The sequence below is a fragment of the Pipistrellus hanaki genome (assembly GCF_964339955.1).
Source record: "Pipistrellus hanaki genome assembly, chromosome: 5".
Taxonomy (NCBI): Eukaryota; Metazoa; Chordata; class Mammalia; order Chiroptera; family Vespertilionidae; genus Pipistrellus; species Pipistrellus hanaki.
In genome coordinates this window covers 75,705,518-75,730,350 of record NC_140507.1, presented here as the reverse complement: position 1 = coordinate 75,730,350, position 24,833 = coordinate 75,705,518, and the positions used below count along the sequence as shown (strand labels likewise).

The following is a 24,833-nucleotide window of genomic DNA, read 5'->3' as shown; positions in this document are numbered from 1 at the left end:
GAACTGAGTCCCCAGCCCAGGCCCTGGACAGAGGCAGCTCTGAGGAAGGAATAGAGAGCAGGCCACACCCACATCCCCACCCTAAGAGGGAGAGCCCACCACCTCTCCCATCAGCCACAGGGATCCCCTCTGCCCCCCCCCCCCCCCCTCCCAGCACAAGGCCTCCCAGCATCTTCAGAGCTGGCAGGACCCAGGCACAACCTGCCAGGGTAGAAGCACCAGGGTGCGGGGCATCCTTCACTCGAACTGGTGTGGCCTGTGGGTGTGTGCCCGGCAGCACCCAGGGCAGAGGCTTAAATCCCCTGCCTGTCTCCAGCTCCAGGGCTGAGTCCAGGGCTGTGGGGTCCAGGCAGGGTCCTTGCATTCTGGAACACCCAGGTCTGAGGACCGCTGGCGCTGACCGTGACCCGCTTCCCCGGAGCCTGGATGCTGGGGTGCACTCTGGCTGTCCTGAGGCCCAGAATGGGAGGCTTCTCGGGGAGGAAACGCAGGCTGGACACCAGGGGTGGCGGGAGAGGCCTGCTCCCCAGCGGGAGGAAATGAGACACAGGACGGCGGAGCAGTGGTTCCAGGTTTAATGGAGGGTGCGGGGTGCTGCGCTGCTGCTCAGAGGGCCCCACGGCAGCAGCAGCCTGGGCCCCACACAGAGCATCTGCTTTTTGCAATTTTAATAGAGGAACACGGCAAAACCAGAAACAACGTAAGGCCCGCCCACCCCCTCCTGGACGCGGACAGCTCAGCCGACTAGGCCTTCCCTTTGGGACAGGTCACCCCCAGCCCCCGGGCCTGGAGCTCTGGGGGCCTCCCCTCTCCGCTGTCCTTCCGAATCAATTCCAAAGAGGGAGGAGTCTGCGGGGACAGCCCCACCCTGGGCCGACAGGGAGCCCCAATGGTGACAGCCCCTCCCCTAGCCATTTGGGAGCAATAAATACTGTGTGACATCAGCAGGGAGAGGCGCCCATGCTCGGCTGGCAGCAGTGCGCAGGGCCTCCGGGCCCCGCCCCCCTGCCTGCCCCGCCCCACCCCAAGGCCAGGCCCGGGCCGCCTGCCCCTCACTCCGTGCGCAGGATGATGTGGATGCCGGAGTCCGTGAACACGGGCCCGCTCATCTCCCCTGTCCGGAGCGCAAAGGAGGCGTCTTCAAATGGCTTCTGCATCTGACCTGGAGAAGCGTAAGGGAGGAAGTGTGGGGGTCAGGATACGGCAGAAGCTCGGACTGGGCAGGACGGCCAGATGGGGCTCCCACTCATTTGTCACTTGGTTTATGGCCCTGTCACAGTGCTGAGCAGCCCAGCTGGAGGTGGCAGGGCCATTAAGGAGGCCCCGGGAAGCCTGAGGACAGCATGAGGGATGCCAGGCAGAGCTGCTGTTGCTGCTGTGTGCTTAGAGATGCACTTTAGTGATGAATATTTCCCTAGACCCAGCTCCCAGCCCTGCCACATCATCCGTCCTGTCTGCCCCGTCTGCCTCCCGGGGTGGGCGGCAGCTCCTTGGTTACCCCACACCCCTTGCCCCATCCTGGGCATCTTGGCGGTGGAGGGAAGGGAGGACAAAGAATGAGGTGGTCAGCTGGAGGAGAGGCTGAGGGGGTCTGTGCCGGGGGAAAGTGTGCAAAGAAACACAGACTGGGAGAGAATGACTCGGGAGAAGGCTCTGCAGTCATCCCTGCCCTTCACCAGCAAGGCAGCCTCTGAAGCCTGAGGAAGGGACTGTGCTGCCACCTAGTGGACTCTGAGGCCTGTGCTACCTAATTCTCCCCCAATCATTTATAACAAATATAACAAAAATTCCCGCCCATCCTCCACAGCAGGCGGGGGAACATCCCGTGGTGTAGGCCTGGCCCTGCGGGGCACTGGGGTGAGTTAATGAAATGTTTGAGCAAACATTAACAGGCTAATTTTTAAGTTGATAATTTTGAACGGCCCGTGAATGATGTCATAAATACCCAAAAGGCCCTTGGCAGAAAAAGGTTCCCACCCCTGCTCCACAGGCTGGAGGGTGCCCGTTATTTGCGCACCTCTGCTGAAGGCACCCAGGTCTCCCCTGGCCTTGGCCGAGCTGCAGTCACTGTACTGAGAAGCCAGAGATTCAAAGTCTTCCTCTCCGGACTTGATCTTTTGGATGTAGCCTGTGGATACACACACGAGCACACAGGAGACAGTGTCAGGGGCGGGACAGGCCGAGAGCTTAGTGAGCGGTGGCACATCCCTCAGAACGAGGCTGTGCTACCTTTGCTCTACTGTGGACGCTCACACATGCACGCACGTGTGGACACTCACCACCCCCACAGGCTAACACCGCCACAAATGCCTTCTCCCTGCACACGCCTGGAGGCACAGGAGCCCATGAAGTGGTGCCTTCCACACGTATGTGCACTGCGGTAACCTCAACAGCCATGCTGGTCTCACAATCCATCCTAAACTCCTGCTGCCTTCATCACTCTCCCCCAATCCACACAAATATAACAAAAATTCAGCAACCCAGGTATGCCCTTGACCAGAAATCGAACCCTTGACCCTTCAGTGCATGGGCCGATGCTCTAACTCAGTGGTCGGCAAACTCTCGAGCCGTGGTTTGCTAATCACTGCTCTAACCACTGGCCAGGCAAAAAGTCAAGCTTTTACCCCCCCAACCGCCTCCTGCCCCACAGTTCACAGTACCCAAATCTTCCTCTGAGCAGCCAGCTCTCTTGGACTCCTGTATGACCTCAAGGTCACAGTCACCCATCTGCAGGGACCCGTTAAAATGGCATGCCCAGCCGAAGCCGGTTTGGCTCAGTGGTAGAGCGTCGGTCTGCGGACTGAAAGGTCCCAGGTTCGATTCCGGTCAAGGGCATGTACATTGGTTGCGGGCACATCCCCGGTAGGGGGTGTGCAAGAGGCAGCTGGTCGATGTTTCTAGCTCTCTCTCTCTCCCTTCCTCTCTGTAAAAAAATCAATAAAATATATTAAAAAATAACAACAATAATAAAAAATAATAAAATGGCATGCCCATGACAGTATGCTTATCACCTGTCTCTCTGAACTCACAGCAGCAACCAGTGTCCTGGTGTCTGATCTGCTTCATGCTCCCACGACCATCGCCATCACCCCTGCCTTTCCCATGTCCCTGTCACTCCTGTCTTGTTCTCACCATCCCTTTGCCTCCGAGTCTGAATTGTTAGTCATTTACTAGCAGACCAGTGACATGCTACACAGTGCCGGACACGAGTGAGAACTTGAGAAGTGTCATTTGCTATCACCATTCCCCCTTCCCAATGGGTTACACATCCCTGATGTGGCTGTCCCTGCTTCTCCCTGACCTGCCCATCCCTGGCTTCCTCACTGGCACACCTCAGTCTGGTCTGGGGTGTTGCTTGCTTGGGCAGACTCACCGGTACGACAGAAGCCCCGCTCGCTTGCCTGCAAGATGCAGTGGCTTTTGACCACAATGCCCTGGTGTGGTTGGAACACCTCCATGGGGCTGCTAGGTGGTGCCTCTGTGCCAGATGCATCCATAGGTGACTCTGACCTGCCCCGGATGTCACTAGGATACCCCTCCCCCTCCCTGGACTTCCAGGTATCTCCGTGCCCTCCCCCTCGCAGCACCAAGGTTCCTCCTCTTCTCTTCGCCTGGACCTCAGTTTGCAGCCCGGGATCCTGAGCACACAGCGCACCACCCACTGCGTGTGTACCTGTCTGCCGTAAAGAGGCACACTGTCCGCACATGCCCAGCACCTGCAGAGCCAGGCTGAGACCTGAGCCCACTCCAAGCATGTCACTGTGGCCACCTGGCCGCATCCTCCAGCAGCTGGCCATGGGCATAACTGCAGACACTGGCCAAGAAGCACAGTGTGTGTGTGAGCAGGCGCTGCCAGCCTGAAAACCAGATAAAAGTCAAGCTTTTTGTTTTTGTTAATCCTAATCTGAGGATGTTTTTCCACTGATTTTTTAGAGAGTGGGAGAGGGGGGAGGAGAGAGGTAAACATGGATGTGAGAGACACACATCGATTAGTTGCCTCCTGCACGCACCCCAACTGGGTAGGGGATCTTGAATCTGCAACCCTGGTACGTGCTCTTGACCGGGAATGGAACCCTCAACCCTTCAGTGCATGGGCCGATGCTATAACCACTGGCCTGGGCAAAAGTCAAGCTTTTAACCTCCCCTGCCCCATAGTCCTCCAAGCAGCCAGCTCTCTCAGAAAACATTCTGCTCAGATGGAGCCTGAAATGATATTTTAAAAAAATGCTTCCCTCCTCAGTTCACCTTGTGGAGGCTGACCTTCAGGAGTTTGGTCTTGGCCACAAGCCACGATGCAAGGGAACCTTCAGACTCCTGTGTCCCCTCATCTCCACTCTTATGCCCCACAGGGTGTCCCTCCCAGTCCTACCCTGCTTCTCTGCTCCCTCAGCCCCATCCACCTGCCACCTTGATGATGCCCAAAATTCCATCCTTGCTCAGGCATCTCTTCCCGCTTGAAGCTGGCCTGCTGTCTTCTGCCCGCAACTCCCTAGCCTCAAGAGCCTTTCCTAAGCCCTGGCTGGTCTGGCTCAGTGGATAGAGCGTCGGCCTGAGGACTGAGGGGTCCCGGGTTCCATTCTGGTCAGGGCACATGCCGGGGTTGCAGGCTTGATCCCCGTGGGGGGCGTGCAGGAGACAGCCATCAATGATTCTCTCTCATCACTGATGTTTTGATTTCCATCTCTATCTCTCCCTTCCTCTCTGAAATTAAAACATATATATTAAAAAAAAAGAAAGAAAAAAAAGAAGCCTTTCCTGAGACCCTGCTCTCTGAGGTGCCACCCGAGCCCTGCGTTTAACACTATCCTGTGTGCGCCTCTGTGGCCTGCCTTGTGCCCGGAGGACGGGGGCTGGGCTAGCCTGTGTCCTCAGCACCGGGCACTATACAGAGCAGATGTTCACTAATGTTGAAGGAATTCATGAATAAATGAGACAGAAACAGGTCACGGGGAAGGAGGGAGAGGGGTCCACCACTGGGCTTTGTAGGCAGAAATGCCAGAATCTCCTACTTTTTCTGTGAACCTCGGGCCCAAATACTAAAGAGAAGGCAACACAGAAAGAACAAACCAGACGCCCTGGCCTTTTCCGTGCCCTGGCCTCACCTGACTGCGTCCACACCAGCCACCAAGACAGCGCCCACTCAGCCCCCTCCAACGGAGCTCCGGCTGGGCCAGGGCGCCAGGCCGGCCAGGCAGCCTCGCCAGGAGCTCCGGTCTGGAGCAGGCCCCTCCCGCCCGCTTGGGGAGCTCAGGACTCCTGAAACAGCCGCTGCCTCTGCCGGCACAACACAGGCCCGAGGCGCAGGGGGTGGACGTGGAACCTTAGCTGCTGTGCTCAGATCCCAGCTTCCCTGCTCCTGACCTCTGTGACCCTGCTGGGTGACTTTCCCTCTCGGAGCCTCACTTTCCTGACCTGAAAAATGGGCTAATCAGCAGCTCCTACCTCGGGGCAGGGCTGGCCCAGAGCAAACCCTTGACAGGTACTAACTGTCGGTCCCCACAATATGGACTGAACTGTGTGCTCCAATTCATGTGCCGAAGCCCCGACCCCCAATGTGACTGTATTGAGAGATGGGGCTTTATAGAAATAATTAAGGTTAAGTGAAGCCGATAACTAGTGCTCTTATGAGAAGAGACACCAGAGTTCCATGTCTCTCTCCACATGGGCACACACCAAGGACAGGCTCTGCGATGACAGCACATTACCTGAGGGAAGTGAGTGAACAAACAGGGTGGTCTCTGACTCCAAGAAGGTTTGGAGACAAACAAGGGAAAGAGGGTTTAGTCCTGTCATCCCACACGTCCTAAGACCCAGCAGAAAGGGCCCAGAGAGACCAGAGCCACCGACCAGGGCGGGAAGATCTGAACCACTGCACTAACTGACCCTGGATCCTTGGACAGGGTCACGGGGAAGCTCCCCACCTGCCCTCCATCCCTTTCTTCTCCGTGGCCTGGCCTCCGCAGCAAGGACACCGGGATTACAGGCAGCAGTTGATCTCTGATCGCTCCTGGCCACAGCCCAGCAGCTGCAGAGGAGCCACGCTGAGAACAGGGGCATCAGCAGAAAACTCGGAAGCACTGGCTCTCACTGCAGGCAGCCTGTCCCCTTGGGCTGGCTCTAAATGGGTACTGATGAGCCTCCAGACCCGGCTGCCAGTGACAAAGTGTGCTGCCCAAATCCTCATCTCCTGATCACCTGGAACAAGCCCACGACGGGGAACATTCACTTCCACGGGAGGAAAAGGAGCCAAACGCCCCAAGCTCGCTGTCATGGCACCAGCCTGCATCTCACTGCTCCCTCCTAACCGCCCCGAAGGAGGCCGGCCCGGCCCCAGCTCAGAGTCTCAGGGCACGGAGGCAGAAGAGGAAGCTCACTGCCCAAGGTCATCGGAGGGTCTGCCCTGAGCCCGCCAGCTCCCGCCCCCTGCCTCAGGCTCTCTCCACGGGCCTTTCCACCAGCCCCAGGGAAGCTGCAGAGCAAAGGCCTGGTCTTGACCTTGGCCCCCACCATACACGCCTAGATGACTGAGGTCAAGGCTCCAGCACACAGACAGTGAGCGCCAGACACTGAGCCCATTGCTCTTCTGAGTACTCCCTGGACCTTCAGGGCCACCTTGTCCCCCACTTTACAGAAAAGGAAGCCGAGGCTCTGAAAATGAAGACACTGCTGAAGGCCGCACAGCTGGCACCAGGACCCATCGCTGTGTGACTCCAGGTCCGGCTACACGGTTCTGACTTTACCCCATCCCCGCCCATCTAACCCATCACCGATTGCTCTGGATTCTGCCTCCTAATCTTTCTATGCTCCACCCCTCCCACCCACCTCCAAGTTCAAGTCACATCATCTATAGTTGCAATTCCTCCCACAGCTCCCACCAGGCCCTCCAGCACAGGTGGGCATGCCCTCCCCCTGCTAACCCAGTCTGCACCCACTTAAGGTGAGGCCCCGGGGCCCAGCTGCTTACGAGGAGCACCCGCTCGCATGTTACCCTCCTCAAAACCCGAGCCGACTTCAGCACTCAGGCCCCACAACAGTGTCAGCCCTACCACACACCTGTCCCATCCTGGCGATGGGGAAGCAGCCTCACAGCCTGACAGCTGAGCCCAAGCCCCCTCCCAGCTGCCTTCCCACTGTCTCTTCCTCAGGCCCCCAGATGTTGTGAGTCCCTCCTCAGACTGCCTCTCTCTCCTAGTCCTCTCTACCGGTGGTGGCGCCTCTTGTTATGTCTTTCTGTCTTGGGGTCCAGAAGCCTTGGAACAGGGACCACTTGAGCTGGGAGAACCCAAGATGCCATCTCAAGATTCTCTCTGGGCTTTCTCCACTGTTTCCTCTCTTTCCCCTGAGGCAGCCAGATCTCCTCCCCTTCCCCTTCCCCCTCCCCCTCCCCCTCCCCATCACTCAGAGTTGGCCCCAGCCAATCTGGCCGCTGGACCTTCTGGCTTCCCTGGCCGCTCACCTCCAGCCACACAATCCTGAAAGCACACCGCGGCAGGGCCCTCTCCGGGTCACACCTGCAATGACCAGGAGAGACCCCAACTCTCTGCCTTACTCTGGGCCCTTCTCCACCGGGCCAGGACCTGCCCTTGAAGGATGCGGTCCCTCTTCAGTCCCCTGCACAGCCTCCCAGAGTTCCATTCACAGCCTAGCGCCAGGCCTGTATTTCTGTCATGTCCTCGGCCAGGAATGCTCTCCCTCCTACTGCTCCCGAACGATGCTGAGGGCTCACACGGGCCTGGCTGTGTGCTGGGTAGCAGGGAAACGGGGGACAGAGCAGATCCAGTCCCTGCCCCGGTGAAGCTCAGGAGGCGAGTTTTTTAATCTGCCTCAGATTCTGTGCAAGAACTGAGATCCTCCCTGTAATGTTATGAGGCATGAGGCTAACAGGTGTCATTTACCATGCCAGACCCCATATGGGGGAGGGGGTATGCATGTGTGTAAGTAATATCTTCCCGGGCAAGTACTGGACCAAGTGATATGATAGTTAGGCACAGCCAACACTGACTGGCTGTGTGCTTGTTGCCAGGCTTGTGCTAATAACAACAATCATAATCACCGCGAGTAATTATAGAACGTTAACCAAGTGCCAGGTGCTGTTATTCGTGCTTTACTGTATTAGGTCAGAGTCCTCATAACTGCCCTGGGAGGCGGGTTCTCTTATAAATACTAATTTTTCAGGTAGAAATGAAGGCTCAGAGATGTTAGGCAACTTGCTCAAGGTCACACAGCCAGGACTTGGAAGAGTCCGACGGGAACTCAGGCTGTCTGGGCGTGGATGAGGGAGCAGTTATGCGGGGCAGGAGCAGCCAGGAAGAGGTCTGGGGTCTCTAGTGGGAGAGGCTGAGTGGCTGATGAAATCGCAGGTGAGATGCAGGTTAGCCCTGCCAACAAGAGCTTCTCCCGAGGATGAAGATGTTTACAATGCACTGCACAAGACGGCAGCCCTAGCCACACGTTGGCAGCCCTTGTCATGAAGTGTGGCCAGCGTGACTAAAGAACCAACTTTTAACATTACTTCATGTAAGTGGACATCGGCGCATGTAGGTAGTGGCAGCTATCATGGACAGCTCTGCCAACAACGACCCACAGGCTCGCCGTTTTTGTAAACAGAGTTTGACTGGCACATAGCCACGCCCATTTGTTTACATTTTGTGAAATGATATCATTTTACAAAGCAGAGCTTACAGACACTGTTGGGCCTGTAAAACCGAAAATGTTTACCATCTGGCCTTTTAAGAAAAAGTTTGCCGACCATTGTTCCAGACTCGGAGCAAACAGAACAGAGCCAAGACAGCCCCCCCTCCGGCAGAATGAACTTACCAACTGCCGGCCAGTTCTGTACCTTCCCGACCTCCCTCCCTGCCCATTGAAGTTTGATGGCCTCATCTCTCACATCCCAAACTTCAATGGGCTCTATCTCTTTGAAAAGTGGCGGGGAAGTGAGAGATGAGGCCATCAAACTCCTGGATGCACTGCAGAACCCTGTCTGATGGCAGCATCATCAATCACTCCCACTGACCGAGGGCTCCCCGGGCCCCGTGCGCTGTCTCATCTCACTGAATTTTCACAACGACCCTCAGAGCAGGTGTGTGATGACGCCCATTTCACAGAAGCGAAAACTGAGTCTCAGGGAGGTGACGTGGGCCCCTGAGGTCACAGAGCTTACAGGGATCTGCTAGCCCCAACGCTGGCTCTTCCCGCTCTTACAGACAAAGAGAAAGGAGCGGGCATGTGGGCCAGGCTCACGTCACGTGAAGGCACTTTTGTGTCAGCCAGCGCCACCCCTCACAGCCGAGCAGGCTGGGGTAGAGGGCCTGCTGTGATTTCTACGAGGCTTGCTCTGGCCCCCTCAGGGAGAGGTCCCCCCGTCCACCCCCAGATCCTGTCTCCAGTTCTGCTCACTGTTGATCAGCTCCAGGGCCTCCTCCTTGGTCCGGGTTATCTTCTCTTGCCTCCAAGACGAAGGCCGCCGAGACTGGCTGTGCTTGACCAGCAGGTGTGAGCAGCGCACCCTGGTGGGCTCCCCCTGTCCGTTTTTGCCACTGCCACTGCTGTTGCCACTTGGCCGCTCCCACTGGCTGGCGTTGGTGATGTGATTGAAGTAGTACACCCGGCCTGCAGGGAGAGGAGGTGGATATTCAGCTGGGCCTGCCCGGAGGACACCCCCCGGAGGCCAGAAAGAGGGACTGGCCTAAGAGATGCCATGATTCAGCACAGTCACTGTGCATCCACCGCATGCCACAGGCCCTCAGGGAGCCAACATTCTAGGTGGGGACGGATCGCCACCGGTGAAGCGAACAGGACACGGTAACTTAGTCACTGAGAACCGTGAATGAGCCGGGGTGACAACAGAGAAGCCAGCCCCGCCCCAGAGGCGGACCAGGGTCGGGGAGATGAAGTGGCTCCAAGCATGCGCTCGGCAGTCAGACCACCTATTCCAACCTGGTTCTGCCTCTTACTCACCGTATGACCTACCTTCCCCGGGCTTCGGTTTTCTCACCTGTAACACGGAGATGACAACAGTACCTGCCTGGTGGGCTGGGGTAAGGACCGAATGAGTTCACATCTGTCAAGTGCTTAGGATGGTTCCTGGCACGCCTTTAAGAGGGTGACCGCTATTACTATCTCCTTCTATAGATGACAAAACTAGGTAATGCTTCCCGAGTGATTACTCTGCTCCAGGCTCACTGTGCAGGGAAGCAGGAACCGCGCCCAGGGGTGTCAGACACCAAGCTCTGCTCTTTCCCCTACAGCGTACCGTGCTGGACAAGGGGCCAGATTTTACTCAGCGACTGAGGAGCATGGAGTGAACACGGCACATAAGAAACTTGAAGTGGGAGGGGCCCGGTAGAAAGGGGGTGTCATTCCACGGGCCCAGAGTGTGCCTGGGTTACATGGGGGACTTGTGCCCAGCTCTGTGAAGGGCTGGATGTCACCTTAAGGACTGTCAGGGACACGCCAAGCAGGAATGGCAGAACTGGGGCGAGGGGGCCAGAGCTGAGCAGAGCGTCAGCTTTATGGCACAGGTCACAGCCACAGGCCAGGCTGGAGCAAGGGGAGTGAGAGTTGAGCCATGGAAGGTCTATAAAACCTTGGTAATGGACTCTATCTCTCTGAAAAGTGGCGGGGAAGTGAGAGATGAGGCCATCAAACTTCATGAGGTTAATGTGGAGAGTCCATGATGAGGGATGCAAAGTGCTCATCAGTTATCACTGCGGCGATGGCAGCTATGGACAATGAAGGGGTGGAACAAGATGCAGGGCCTGCTGCTCTGCAGTTTGCAGTGACAAGGGCATGGGGCTCTGGAGCCCTCAGCCCCCGCCCCCCAGAAATATGAATGACTTTGGGCAAATTCCTTCATTTTCCTGGCCTCAGTTACTTCACCTGCAAAATGGGGGTGATGACTGCCGACTACCCAGAGTTGTGGCCATTCAGAGAAGACACTTAAAAACGCTTGGCACAATGCCTGCAGCTAATAAAAGTACCCTGTTGTTGACATTATGACTACGGATAAGCCTTATATGGGACCCAAGAACAGGGGCTCAGCATTAGGTGTGGGTGGCAGGAGTGGTAGCAGGAGTGGGTTGTGCATCAGAGGCCGGGGCAAACCCTGGGGCCACACCCTAAGAAGCATGGCCTTCGGGTGTTCTCACCCAGAGATGGACCCCCAGGACCGGCGGGGTGCAGAGGAGTTCCCCGGCGAGGTCAGGTGCATGAGGCCGGAAGGGGTCAGCCCGGTCCGCAGGACCAGGGCCATCGCTTGGAGGAATGCCGTGGGATCACCAGCCCCTCCCCGCCGCCCCGCAACGCGCTGGGCCTCCCCGGCCCAGGCCCCGGCCGCCTGTTTCCTCCCGCTTCCCGCTTCCCGGCTCCAGAGGCTCGAAGCCTCCACAGGGCGGGCCGGGGCCGTTACCCGGGAGGATGCGGAGCCAAGACCCCACGGGAATAGGGCGGCGGCGCCGCGCCCGAGGGTGAGCTCGAGCCTTGCTCCCGCAGACCCGCGCGGCCCCGCCCCAGCCCGGACCCCCGTGGCACCTGAGCTGCGGCTCATGCGCTTCTCCCAGCCGAGGGGCAGCTTCTCCTCGTCCGCCATCTTCCCTCCTGCGGCAGCGCCTGCTCCGCCCCCGCCGCCCCGCCCCCGCCGTCCGCACCCGCCCAGCGCGGCCGCCTATTGGTGGGGCGCGGTCTGGCGGTGACTCCCATTGGGCATCTTAACTGGCTTTCTATTGGGCAAGAGCGAAAGAGGGCGTACCCGCCCCACCCTTTTTCACCTGGGGCCCGCCTCCTTGCTCTCCTGGAGCCTAAGTGGTGAGGAAGGGATGCACTCCCGCCTTCTCAACTCCCTTTTGCAAGCTTCAAAGAAGTCCCCATCCCTCCTGGGCCCCCTTAGCCACAGAGCCTATCCGATTGGCTACTGCAGCCGCAATTTCCGTCTTCCTAAGCCGTTTCCGGAGGGCCGCAGCCCACCTGACGGAAGTGTCTTAACCAGTGCGGAGGTAAAAGGGCAGCCGACCAGATGCTTGGAAGATGCGGTGCTGTCTTTACTGTTGCCATAGCAACGCAGTTGCCTTGGTGATAAGCATCAAATAACCAGAAGCCTAAATCTGGCTTCTCCATCCTCCCTCTTTCCTTCAGATGTTCAAGTCTAACCCTTATTTTATTTTTTGGGCGAAGCTAACCCTTGGCCTGTGCCACTGACCCAAACGCCGTCACTTATTCCCTCTCAAGCTGGCTCTTGCCTCCAACCTGATGACTGGTGGATGTTGGCATTGCCACTCAGATGGGGACATAGAAAGAGGCGAAGGTTGGAGGAGGATGAGTTTAATCTGAGTCCATTTAAAATGGAGTCTGTGGTGTCCATGGGACACAGAGGAGGTGGTTGGGGACTCAAGGCTGGAGATAAATATGGAAGTAAGAGAGACTAACAGGAAAGTTCAATTATAGTCCATTTACAGCATGGGCCCTCATGTGATCACTAAAAAGAATGAGGCACAGTGAAAAGGAGGGCAGCATGTTCACAAGAAAGTAGAGACAGGATTCGGTAGAAGGTTAAGAGCACTTAAGAGCCAGATTGCTTTAGCTCAAAGCCTGGCTCTACCATTTGCTGTGACCTTGAACAAATTACTTACTTAACCTCTGCATTTCAGCTTTCCCACCTGAAAAAGTGAGGGTAAGAAATAAAATATATTTCGTGCATATCTTTTATGTAAAGTGTAAATGAGTTAATTTATGTAAAGCACTCAAAACAGAGCCTGGCCCATACATAGCAGGGATGTATTTTCTGGGTGGAAAAAAGCAAATCATAGTACAGCATAGCCATTATAGTATGTAGAAAGGCATAACAAATGAAAAAATTACTTAATGACATCACCTATGGAAATATATCAAAGCATTAAGAGTATAAAAAAGCAAGCTAATGAACAGTATCAGTTCTAGAATATGTATAATTAACGGTGTAAAAACTATAGATTTATATCACAGAAAATTTCTGGATTCAATAAATATGTTATAACTACCACTGGTGATAGAGATGAAGAAATGAACAACTTAAATAATGCCATTTTGATTTTTTTACGAGCATGTATTAGCATAATAATCTTTTAAAAATATATGTTAGAGTTAGGGCAGAGTTAAGTGTTTTAGTATAGAAGATAGAATTTCATATACCTTTCACCCAGCATTACCTTGTATTAGCAGATGCTAATAACAGAATAGAGGTTCTTAACCAAGTGATTTTGTTCCCCAAGGGACATCTGATAATGTCTTAAGACATTTTTGGTTGTCACAAATGGGTGGAGTTGGGAGGCACTGTTACTAGCATTTAGTGAGTAAAGCCAAAGATTCTGCTAAATATCCTACAATGCACATCCCCCACAGCAAAGGATTATCCAGCCTCAGATGCCACCAGTGCCAAAGCTGAGAAACTCTGCCATAATTGTCAAAATTAAGAAATCAACATGGGGGAAGGCAGCAGTGTGGATGGGGACTAACGGGGGAATAAAAAGGACATCTGTAATACTTTCAACAATAAAGATACATTGAAAAAAGAAATCAACATTGGTACGTTACTCTTTTTAAATTTTTTTTTATTGATTTCAGAGAGGTCGAGAGGGAAAGAGATAGAAACATCAATGAGAGAATCATTGGTTGGCTGCTCCTTGCATGCCCCATCCTGGGGATTAAGCCTGAAACCCAGGCATGTGCCTTTGACTATAATCAAATCCAGTACCCTTCAGTCCGCAGGCTGATGCTCTATCCACTGAGCCAAACCAGCTAGGGCAGTTTAAAAGACTTGAATCCACATCATCACATCTCCTTAGTCTCTTCCAACATGTGACAATTTTTTTAGGTTTTCCTTGTGTTACACAATCCTGAAACTTTTGAATAGCAGAATGCCCATTCTGATGTTTTCTCATGATGGGGTTTGTTGGGTATTTTCTCATGATTAGACTGAGGTTATACATTTTTAGGAAAGATACCCCAGAGACAATATAACCTCAGTGCATCATACCTGGTATGCAATGAGTTCCTGGTTGTATTAAGATATCTATTGTTGCAGTGACACTTATTTCACAACTTAGTGGATTAACACTTTCTCACAGCTTCTATTGGGTCAGGAATCCAAGCACAGTTTAGCTGGTGTCAGCAGGGGTGGCTGTAGTCTAACTTGAAGGCTTGACTGAGGCAGGAACTACTTCCAAGCTCTCTCAGGTGGCTGCTGGCAGGATTCAAGTACTAATTAGATGTTTGTCTGAGGACTGCAGTTCTTTGTTGGGGGTCTCTCCATAAGGCAGCTCACAACATAGCAGCTGGCTTTCATTAATGAACAAGTGATAAAGCAAGACAGAAGCCAGTTTCCTTGCAACCTCATCTCAGAAGTGATATCCCACCACTTTTGCCATGCTGTACTTGTTAGAAGCTAGGCCTAGCCTGTACTCAAGAGGAAGGGATTACACAAGGTTGTGAATTAGGGGCCATTGTAGAGGCTGCCTATCACAGTTGCGATATTAACTTTGACCACTTGGTTAAGGCAATTTCTGAACTTACTATTGCAATAATACTTTTGAGGGATACTTTGAGACCGTGCCCTTTCAACATGCTTCCATCCTTTTTATTTTGGCACTTCTTACCTCCTGACGCCACTAGATGCTCCATGCCCAGCTTGCATTTTCCCTGCCCTCGCTCTAGAACCAATCACTTCTCCAAGATGCTCTAGCTCCTTTCATTGGAGAATGTTGTTTAGAAACAAAGATCTGGGTGTTGGACATGCTCATTGCACTGGGGTGTCACTGCTTCTGGTCCCTCTAAGTGGAAAAAGCAAGAAAATATATGTATACACACATATCTGCATATGTCTATATACATAGGAAATAAAAACCATGCGTCCACACTGAAGCCTCCAACTCTCATCCAGTCCCACAGGTTCATTCTAACAACACCCTTCCACCCTTCCTGCCTCATTTTATTTGTAACTTTAAAAACAACAACATATTTTTATTGATATCAGAGAGGAAGGACAAGGAAGAGATAAAAACATCAATGATGAGAGTCATCGATTGGTCGTCTCCTGCACACCCCACACTGGGGATCTAGTTCCAGGCATATCCCCTGACCGGGAATCCAACCATGACCTCCTTGTTCATAGGTTGACACTCAACCACTGAGCCACCCTGGCTGGGCTACTGGTTTTGGACCAGATCCCCAGTGTGGGACCCTTTAGTCCTCAAGCCAACGCTCTAATCACTGGGCAACTGGCTAAGCTGAAACAATGTTTGATCGCCCGCAGAGGGAGGCCCAGGCCATCGACAGGCCTGTGGTGGGTGGGCGGGGCCTTCCTCTGCAAGGGAAGCCCGAGTCCCCGGATGCTGGAGGGAAGCTGGTGCCAGCAGCAGGGGAAGGAAGGCCTACTCTTGCATGAGTTTCATGCATCGGACTTCTAGTCTTACCTAATAATAGGCAAACATGTAAATTGACTGTACCTCCACTATGCCCACAGCCAATCAGAGTGAGTATGCAAATTAGAAGACCAAAGATGGTGGCCACAAAGCTGCTCCAGGCATGGAGTGGCCAGGTAGGGCAGGATGTCTGGTCTGCTATGAGACGGAGGGTGAGGGGCGGGGGGGGGGGGGGGGGGGATCTACAGGAGTGCTGCAGCGAAGACCAGCTGGAGTCTGGGGCAAAGGAAATTGAAGAGCAACAGAAGCTGACTACCCCAAATCCCACTACTAACGATCAGTCAAAATTCAGCCTATGCCACGCTGTTTTGCCCTGTCCACTAGGATTCATAAATGCCAAGAATTGTAGGTGCTTGTGGGGTGTGGTTACAGTGTTTGGACAGGTTCAAGCCTTGGACTAACAAGAGGGCACAGTCCTCTCATGGCCATGTGCAAGAGCCCTCCCAGCATCATTATAGCCAATAGCTGTAGTTGCAAGCGTGAACCTATGTTCTGAACACGTAGCCCCAAGTGCTTAATAAAGGCTGCAAATAAACAAAGCTTGATCAGGTACATGTAACTGAGTGGGATGGAAACCCACAAGAATGTTGTCAACATGTTGACCACGCCCTTACTTTGCCTTCTGGCATCGGCTATAAAATAAAGACACGGCTTGTAGTCCGTGGCGCTGCTGGGTCCCCATCAGGGAGTCCCACCTTCCAGTCTCTTGTCTGTCTTTTCTCAATCCTTCACCGCCCCCTCCCGGGTCACTGAACCTGGCTGAGCTGGCGCAGCCCATAAAGCGCCCTGGGGCTGAGTATGCCTTGGCCCTGCCGGCTCCCCACAGGTGCTAACCCTCGTTTTATCTCATCTACACTTAGCAACACGACCATGAACTATCAGTTCCAGTTTGGAAAAGGAAATGAAGGCTTAGGGAGGTCAAGTAACTTGCCCAGGTCGTTGTCAATGTGAAGAGCTGGGATTCCACCCACAGCCTGTCTCAATCCAGAACCTGTATTCCTAACTGTACCTACCCAGAGGGCCCTGGGTCTCTTAGGGTGACAATCATCTCTGGATCTCTTGCCCTCCAGAAACCCACACAGGCTCCCGGTCCCCTGGCTTGCTCTTCCTCACGGATCCAGTCAGTCTTAATGAGCAGCTGGGCACTGAGCGTATAGTGACAACCAGATACCGACCCTCCCTCATCAGACAGGCCTCAGTCAAAGATGACAACAATGAAGCTGTTCTAAGTTTTTATTAACATGACTTTTTAAAAACAGGCGTCCATACTAGTGCTGGAGCTGAAAGCAGGAGAGAAGGGGAGGGTGGACAGGGCGCGAGGAAGGAATTCCACTTTATTGGTAATAAAGCTCCAGGTTCATCCCATCATGGATCTCATCTGAAGTGAAGGTGTTAAGGAATCTTTCACTGTGGCTTGGAACCCCACCCTTTCCTCTCTCCCAGCTGGGCCGGGGGGCCTGCTGGCTCCGGCCAGGACCAAGGAAGCCATCGGGGACTGGGTCATTGTGATTTGGAAAGAACGCACACTGTAACGTGTCACGCTCCTTTTGCACCAGAGACATGGCGGAGTCTCACTCCACCCCGACCTCCTTAGAAGTGTCTTCTAAGCTTCAAAATATTTCACCAACCAGCCACCCTCCTCCCCCAGCGAAATAATGACATACATGACTGGCATTGTTCAAATGCTTACCACGTGCTCCATACTTGGCTCAACACCGTATGAGCACAGTCTCTGACAGACCCAGTGTTGAACCAAGAGCCAGGACGCGGCGTGGAGCCCTTTCCTCAAGAAATCACACAAAGGATACAGTCCCCCAGAGAGACATGGTCCTTAAAAATCGTGTACCTGCGGGACAGACACCTTTCAGACAGAAACCTACGGCAGTCTTCACGACCCCGACCCAGACCTCCGGCCTGGTCCCTGGGTCCCCGAACCCCCAACCCCCGCTCGGTCACCGCACTCACCACTTCTTCAACACGATCTTGTTCCAACGGGTCCCCGTTTGGGCTGCGATCAGCTTCTTCAGGTCCCCGATGGTGTCATCGGTGCTGGCGCAGAGGAGTTAAGGGAAACGGTGCGGGGTGGTGGGAGGACACTGCAGCGCTAACGGCACTTGCCGGCTCCCCCCCGCCCCCCCCCCCCCCCCCAGCACGGACCCAGCGGCCCGGGCCAGGCCCCCCGCCCCCCGCCCCTCCGCCTCCGGAGGATACTTGCACTTCACGCGGACCTTCTTCCCCAGACGGTCGTTGCAAACAACCTCGATCATCCTGTCCGGAGCCACAGAGTCAGCACGTTAAGGGGTCCCGCACCCCAAGACCTCCGGTGGAAACTTACGCTGTCTTCCCACCTCCTCAGACCCCCGTCCTCCGGGGCCCCAAGCTCCGTGTCCCGGGACCGCGGAGCCCAGGCCGCCGCGCCTCCCGGCTCCGGGCCCTTGGGCCGTCGATGGCCGGAGGCCGTCCGCTTTCTCCAACTCAGGACCGACCGCCCCACCAGACTCCTCACCTCGAATCGCCTGGAACCCGCCGACGCCACAGCCTAGTCGCTCGACAGCCAAGCCGGGGCCGGAGGTTGCGCTGGGAACCGGAAGCGGAAGCGCGCAGCCTAAAGCGCCCGCCCCTTCCTCGGAGCCTGGTAATATGGGCCGGCGCGGCTTTGGGGACTCCAGATTGGGCAGGGGGGCCCTGGCGGTTGGTGCGCGGGCCGAGTGGGGGTCCCGGCCCCGTGGAGGAGGGTCAGAGGTCAGGGGCCGGGGCCCAGCTCGTTGGTGGAGGCGCCATTCGCTGTGGGGAGACATCGTCAGTGTGTGGGCACCCTAGAGGGGCCCGGGTGACACCTGCCGCTGCCGAGCCCTGCAGTCATCCCTGGGGCCCCTGTCTTCATTCAGGGCTGGGCCTTCCCGCCGGCTATGGCTCTGCCGCTTGGGGACACCTGCGGTGCAGACTATACTTAAACTCTAATGTGCAAGCGGAAGGGCCAGTCGCTATGACGGGCACTGACCACCAGGGGGCAGACGCTCAATGCGGGAGCTGCCCCCTGGTGGTCAGAGTGCTCCCCGCTCCGCCCCGCCCTAACCACGCCTTCCGGATTGGTCCTCGTCCCGCCCATCGTCCCCGCCCCCGTCCTGGCCACGCCTTCCGGATTGGTCCCCCGCCTCGGCCACGCCCCCTTGTGTCACGCGGCCCAGCTACGCCTTCCCAGCTTGTTTCCGGTTGGAAATTGAAGGCTCCTGGGCGGCGGGGCTGGTCCTCGGCAGGGACTCACGCGCGTTCCCCAGAAGGAAGGCTAACCCTCTCCACCGCTACCGGAGCCGTGGCGACCTCTCAGCCGGCACCCCACTCCCCCCGCCTCCGGGGGCGCCCCCGGGCGAGGCCCGGAGCTCCTTTCACCAGGAGAGGAAATGCGAGTCGGCGGGGCATGGCGGCTCTTTCGGACCTGCCGGACTCGGTGCTGTTGGAGATCTTCTCTTACCTCCCGGTGCGGGACCGGGTTCGCCTCTCCAGGTGCGGCCTCGCCCCACGGTGGCGGGGGGAGGGGGGCGAAGGGCGAGGCGGGGTCGGGGCTGCGCTCACGGCGGTCTCCCCCCGCAGGGTCTGTCACCGTTGGAGGAGGCTGGTGGACGACCGGTGGCTGTGGCGACACGTCGACCTGACCGTCTACCGGGTGAGTGCGGCAGGCCGGGCCCGGGCCGCGCGCGGTTCGAGTCCAGACGCTCCGGGGAGCACGCCACCCGGTCGTGTCGCTTTTACTCGCTCCTCTGCGACCTTCCCGGCCGGTTTCCCTGTCTCCAAAATGTAAATGACCGAGACAGTGCGGGGGAAATGGGCTTGGCCAAGCCTGAGTGCACAGAGTCGGCACATGATAAATGCTGGCTGGTGATGAGGTTCTCACTTAGGATTATTATTACCGAGGCTTCATGGGGAAATCATTTTCCATAATTAATTTACTGAGTAGTGCAACCCAACTATTTCCACTTTCTATCTTTTGCATCTTACCTTTCTTGTTTTTATGATGAACTATTTCAAGTAAATAGAAATGTATAGAGGGTAACATGGTTTCAGGTAAATAGGTAGTCACCACCCAGACTTAACCTGTTTTAGCCTTTGGTCGTATTTACTGCAGGTCGTGTGAAACATACATTATACACACAACGTTTGTTGATATGTTTATTGCACTTTTTGAAACCCTCCTCGGAGGAAACCACTCTTCTAAAACGGAATTGTGGCCTTCCTTTGGCGTTTTTATTCACTTCCTATGTGTGTGCCATTAGCAACATACAGTATTGTTAATGTGATTCTAAAATTTAGATAATGCTATTGCTACTGTTTAGATTATTAAATGCTATTTTACTTATATCGACCCACAATTAGCCTTATTCACACACTACTTTTTAAAGATTGATTTGAGAGAGAGGGAGGGAGGGAGGGAAGGAGGGAGAGAAAGAGAAAGATAAAAAAGCCCAGAGATCAGAACGGTGGAATGAGGGATGGCTATGACACTCACTGCAGCAGCCAACCAGTCTGATCCGGGCCCTTTATCTCTTTGTTTTCTACTAAATCTAACTTGCGAGGATACATTTTTGACAGCTTTCGCTATTATCAGGTTATGGTGTTTTGTTTTGCTTTTTTAAAACCTAGATCTAATGCAGGCTGGGCAGTTTTAGCCTTTTTCAGTTTTATTTTACATTGCTTACTTCTCTCCATGGTGGTCATTAAAAAAGAGAGAAAAACTCGGGGGGTTGCTTTGCTGTTTTACTCCAGAACATAATGAGAATCCACTCTGTTGCTAAACACCGATTTGTTATGACCTCTTTCCTTTATTGCTTTTGTTCAATTCTTGGAGTCAAAGCCGTGGAGTTTCCTCCCCTCCTCCCCCCGCCCCCCGCCCCAGAGAGGTGTCTGATCAGGTGAGCTGATGGTAGAAGGACGATTCTAGGGGAGCAGGAGAACCCCAGCTGGGGCTTGTCTGACTCCAGTTGGGCAGGGACCTTGAAAGATTCCCTGTGTCTCTCACTTCCTAATCACCCCTATCTTTGGCTCTTACAGATGCGGCCTAAAGTCATGTGGCACCTCCTTCGCCGGTACATGGCATCCAGACTCCATTCCCTGCGGCTGTGTGGCTACCTGTCCGCAGGCTCCCAGGCTCCCCAGCTGTCCCCAGCCCTGATGAGGGCCCTGGGCCAGAAGTGCCCCAACCTCCAGCGTCTCTGCCTGCACAGTGCTGATCTGAGCATGTTGCCGATCACCAGCCTGCCTTGCACCCTGAGGACCCTGGAGCTGCACAGCTGTGAGATTTCCATGGCCTGGCTCCTCAAGGGGCAGGGCCACACTGTGATGCCCCTGCTCGAGTGCCTCGTGCTGGACCGCGTCCCTGCCTTTCGGGACGAGCACCTGCAGGGCCTGACGTGCTTCGGCGCCCTGCGCTCACTGGTGCTGGGTGGCACGTACCGGGTGACTGAGGCCGGGATGGATGCAAGCCTGCAGGAGCTGAGCTACCTGCAGAGGCTGGAGGTGCTGGGCTGTGTCCTCTCGGCCGACAACACCCTCCTGGCCATCAGCCGCCACCTCCGGGATGTGCGGAAGATCCGGCTCACCATCATGGGCCTGTCAGCCATCGGCCTGTCTGCCCTGGAGGGAATGCCGGCGCTGGAGAGCCTGTGCCTGCAGGCCCCGCACGGCACCCTGGAAAAGCTCTCCCTGGCTGAAATAATCTCCTCCTGCAGCTGCATGCCCAAGCTCAGGGTCCTCGAGCTGCAGGGGCTGGAGTGGGAGGGTCCCGAGGTGGAGAGGATCCTGTGTGAGGGCCTGCCCCACTGTCTGGTCATCAACAGGGCCTGTCCCAAGGAGTCTACGGACTGGTGGCTGTGACTCACCACCCGTCCCTAACCATCTCAGTTTTCATTAATGAGCAAGCACCTTGCAGAGGGCAGGCAATTAGGCTAGATGCCCTGAAGGCCAAAGGTAGGGAGAAATGAGGCCTTGGCACTGCTAGACAATTGGAATTGTTTGTCAGTTGTGTGGCTTCTGTGACAGCAGCCAGTCTGGTCCCCACATCTGGAAATGGGGAAGACCATCGTTACCTCATGCTTACGTTGCAAAGCCTTACACTTTACTGAGCCCCAGAGGTCTCCAACGAAGGGTCATTCTCAGGGCAGTCCTCAGAAACGGGATGGGTGTACAAGAATGTGGTCGGGAATCGGGGGCCCTGAGGAGCCTGGAAGGACTGTCTACATGTGCACACCCCCTCCCTCCCCCCTCCGATTATACCTACATGCGTGGAGAAAGTGCAGGTGTGACTTGTCTTTTGTGATCAAAATGTTAAAGAAGGTTCTAAACTGTATTTTTCTATATTTTCAAGTTTTTCATAATCTATATTTTACTATTGAAGAAAAACACTTGCCCTAGCTGGTTTAGCCCAGTGGCTAGAGTGTTGACCTGGGGACGAAGGGTCCCGGATTCGATCCGGCCAAGGGCAAGCACCTCGGTTACAGGCTCCTGGTCAGAATGTGTGCAATAGATGTGCTTCTCACATTGATATTTCTCTGTCTTTCCCTCTCTCTTCCACTCTTTCTAAAAATTAATGGAAAAATATCCTTGGTTTAAAAAATAAAACCCCATAAAAAAAAAAGAAAAGAAAAATACTCATTTTCCCCTATCCCCAAAACAGTCTGTTCAACAAACATTTCTAAGCCTCTGCAATTTTGCAGTCCTAGGTGCTAGGTCACAGCAGTGAACCAAACGGATAAGGCCTGAGGGGACAGGTGATAAACAGGTGAGCACATGCACAGTTTTAGAAACACAGACAATAAACCAGGGTTATATGAGAGAGGCGGATGTTTCGTAGAGTGGCCTCTTGAGCCACGACCTGAGAGGGCAGGAGGAACCAGCCTTGGGAAGCACTGAGGAAAATGAAAAAGGCAAAGGTGCGGAGCTGGGGGTGAACTTGGCGTTTTCCAGGAACTGGAGGAAGGTCCGTGTGGTTGGGGGAACTAGGGGTAAGCAATAGGATGTGAAAGGATGGATGGGGCCTCACAGATGGCTTAGGTTTTAGGGGCTCCTTTTCCTGCCTGTTGAGTCTGAACCACTTGAAAGGCGCAGGTGGCGGAGGGAGGGTGATCATGGGCCCCAACCACAAGCTGAGCGTTACTTCTGAGCTGAGTTGAGCTGAGCTGGGTGGGAGGCCTTTGAGGACTCACCAGCTGTCCCATCAGTGGTTGCCTGCTCTGTGGTGGGCACAGCCAGGAGAGAGAAAAGGGCCCACCTGCGTACCCTTGATTTTTTTTTTTATGCCAAGCGCTCCCATCGGAGAAGACCTGGATGTTTCTTGCATGGTTTTCCCACAAGAGGGTGGAGTGGAAGTTCCTTCCTCATCTCGCCGCATGAGGACTGGGGTGTGAGTTCTTCCTGGTGTGGCCATGCTTAGGGTCTAATGGTCCCACACGGACACACCTGGCAGTTCCAGCTCAGCATCTGGGGGACTGGGCTGACCCAGGCTGGGACACCGAGGATGAGAAGTGTCCGGCAGGGAAATGAGGTCTCTCTGGAGACCTGGGGTCCTTTGTGTGGAGTATGATGGAAGGATCAACACCAATCCTGGGCAGTGTCCTCTGGTCCTGGGAGTGGGCTACAGAGCAGCTCCAGGGCGAAACGCTCCCTTTCACTCTGCCTTTCCAGTACAAATGGAGAAGCAGATATGACATTAGAGGCACTGGTACACATGTAAACATTTTTTGTAATTAAAATTCTTTATTGTTGAAAGTATTAACATTTCTCCTTTTCCCCCCATTGAATTCTCCTTGCCCATTCCCACCCCCAGCACAGGCCCTCACCCCACTACTGTCTGTGTCCATTGGGTATGCTTCTATGCATGCATACAAGTCCTATGGTTGACCTCTTACCGTGCCCTTTTCCCTCTGAGGTTTGACGGTCTGTTCAATGCTTCTGTGCCTCTGGATCTATTTTTGTTCATCGGTTTATGTTTTTCATCACACGTAAACATTTAACAGACAGTGTTAGCAGGTGGTGATGGGGAAGTCCTGATCTGTCACATGTAGGTGTGTAGACTTCTGTGGTATAAATACTGTCATTGTGGCTGGTTTCAAGCTACCAACAGTTTAACAACCGATTCACAAAATTCCTGAAAGTTTAGAAGTTGGTTTTGAGTTGCCATGAGCACAGCCTTGGTGAGAAGCCTACTTTTAGAGGACTCACTCACTCCCCTGGGGTGCTGGGGACATCAGACAGAGCTCCTCCCCTCTTTGGATTCCCCAACTCCTAACCATTGCCTTCTCCCAAATAAGGGTCTGCAGACTTAAGAATACCCCCCATTTAAAAATATACCTGGGCAGAAACCAGTTTGGCTCAATGGATAGAGCGTCGGCTTGGGGACTGAAGGGTCCTGGGTTCGATTCCGGTCAAGGGCATGTACCTTGGTTGTGGGCATATCCCCAGTAGAGGATGTGCTAGAGGCAGCTGATCGATGACTCTCTCTCATCGATGTTTCTCTCTATCTCTCTCCCTTCCTCTCTGTACAAAATCAATAAAATATATTAAAAAATAAAAAAAAATAAAAATATACCTGGGCCATAGCTGGTTTGGCTCAATGAATAGAGCATCAGCCCATGGAATAAAGAGTTCTGGGTTTGATTCTGGTCAAGGACACTTGCCTTGGTTGCAGGCTCCTCCCTGGCCCAGGCCCTGGTCAGGGCTTGTGCAGGAGGCAACCAGTTGGTATGTTTCTCTCACATCAATGTTTCTCTCTGACTTTTCCTCTCCCACTCTCGCTAAAAATCAATGGAAAAATATCCTCAGATAAGGATTACTCCCCCCCCCCCAAAAAAAAAAATTCTATATAATAAAAGGTTAATATGCAAATAGACCAAACGGCAGAACAACTGGAACAACTGGTCACTATGACGTGCACTGACCACCAAGGGGTGTGCATGGAACATGGTGGGTGTCGGTTGTGGTGGGATGGTGGACCAGGTGAGAAGGGGCTCCAGACCAAGGTGGGGCACCAGTCGCTGTCATCTGAGTGAGCCTATGGTAGTTACTGAAAATCCTTTGCTCCTGCGAGTCACGGTCCTGTTCATATCCACTGCCAGTGCCAGCCCCACTTGCTCCCGCAGCCAGCGCCAGAACTGCTGCTCACACTCACTGCCAGCACCCGGTCACACGTGAGGGCTTCTCGACCTCCCCCTGCTCCTGAGGGGTGATGGGGCAGCAACAGCCAATTGCACCTAATGATGGGGCTGGCCCCACTCATACCACCCGCTATTGGCGCTGGCCCCAATTACTCCATGCTGTCTGTGGGTGCGAGCAGGCTGGTGCTGTCAGTGCATGAGAGTGGCAGCAGCAGGAGTGGCAGTAGTGTGGCTGCTG

At 54.4% G+C, this 24,833-nt stretch overlaps 3 protein-coding genes across 4 annotated transcripts; 1 reads left to right on the top strand and 2 right to left on the bottom strand.

Moving 5' to 3' along the window:
• Nucleotides 1-561: 561 nt before the first annotated feature.
• On the bottom strand, nucleotides 562-11,690 carry PIN1 (peptidylprolyl cis/trans isomerase, NIMA-interacting 1). The gene is made up of 4 exons (XM_084885754.1): nucleotides 11,533-11,690; nucleotides 9,400-9,612; nucleotides 2,018-2,128; nucleotides 562-1,162 (listed from the first exon to the last, which is right to left on the bottom strand). The coding sequence occupies exons 1-4, from the start codon at nucleotides 11,588-11,590 to the stop codon at nucleotides 1,053-1,055; spliced, it is 492 nt and encodes a 163-aa protein (XP_084741880.1). The 5' UTR covers nucleotides 11,591-11,690; the 3' UTR covers nucleotides 562-1,052.
• Nucleotides 11,691-16,671: 4,981 nt separating this feature from the next.
• Nucleotides 16,672-18,515, bottom strand: UBL5 (ubiquitin like 5). The gene is made up of 5 exons (XM_084884790.1): nucleotides 17,959-18,515; nucleotides 17,664-17,720; nucleotides 17,418-17,501; nucleotides 17,261-17,298; nucleotides 16,672-16,830 (listed from the first exon to the last, which is right to left on the bottom strand). The coding sequence occupies exons 2-5, from the start codon at nucleotides 17,717-17,719 to the stop codon at nucleotides 16,787-16,789; spliced, it is 222 nt and encodes a 73-aa protein (XP_084740916.1). The 5' UTR covers nucleotide 17,720; nucleotides 17,959-18,515; the 3' UTR covers nucleotides 16,672-16,786.
• Nucleotides 18,516-18,793: 278 nt separating this feature from the next.
• FBXL12 (F-box and leucine rich repeat protein 12) lies at nucleotides 18,794-21,736 on the top strand. Of its 2 annotated transcripts, XM_084884787.1 has the most exons (3): nucleotides 18,856-18,956; nucleotides 19,044-19,116; nucleotides 20,499-21,736. In XM_084884787.1, the coding sequence occupies exons 1-3, from the start codon at nucleotides 18,871-18,873 to the stop codon at nucleotides 21,318-21,320; spliced, it is 981 nt and encodes a 326-aa protein (XP_084740913.1). In that variant the 5' UTR covers nucleotides 18,856-18,870; the 3' UTR covers nucleotides 21,321-21,736. The 2 variants fall into 2 exon arrangements, with proteins under 2 accessions (XP_084740912.1, XP_084740913.1); XM_084884786.1 differs by having other exon boundaries at nucleotides 18,794-19,116.
• The last annotated feature ends 3,097 nt before the right edge of the window (nucleotides 21,737-24,833 follow it).

Bases quoted from the DNA above. Each gene is read 5' to 3' on its own strand.
- PIN1 (XM_084885754.1), bottom strand. From the start codon at position 11,590: ATGGCGGACGAGGAGAAGCTGCCCCTCGGCTGGGAGAAGCGCATGAGC. The intron at 9,613-11,532 runs GTGCCACGGGGG...CTCTCCCTGCAG, and splicing joins GCGCATGAGCCGCAGCTCAG to GCCGGGTGTACTACTTCAAT. The intron at 1,163-2,017 runs GTGCGCAAATAA...ACGCTTCTCCAG, and splicing joins CCTGGGTGCCTTCAGCAGAG to GTCAGATGCAGAAGCCATTT.
- UBL5 (XM_084884790.1), bottom strand. From the start codon at position 17,719: ATGATCGAGGTTGTTTGCAACGACCGTCTGGGGAAGAAGGTCCGCGTG. The intron at 17,299-17,417 runs GTGAGTGCGGTG...TCTGTCCCGCAG, and splicing joins AAGATCGTGTTGAAGAAGTG to GTACACGATTTTTAAGGACC. The intron at 16,831-17,260 runs GTATCCTTTGTG...CCTTCACTTCAG, and splicing joins CCATGTCTCTCTGGGGGACT to ATGAGATCCATGATGGGATG.
- FBXL12 (XM_084884786.1), top strand. From the start codon at position 18,871: ATGGCGGCTCTTTCGGACCTGCCGGACTCGGTGCTGTTGGAGATCTTC. The intron at 19,117-20,498 runs GTGAGTGCGGCA...TGGCTCTTACAG, and splicing joins TCGACCTGACCGTCTACCGG to ATGCGGCCTAAAGTCATGTG.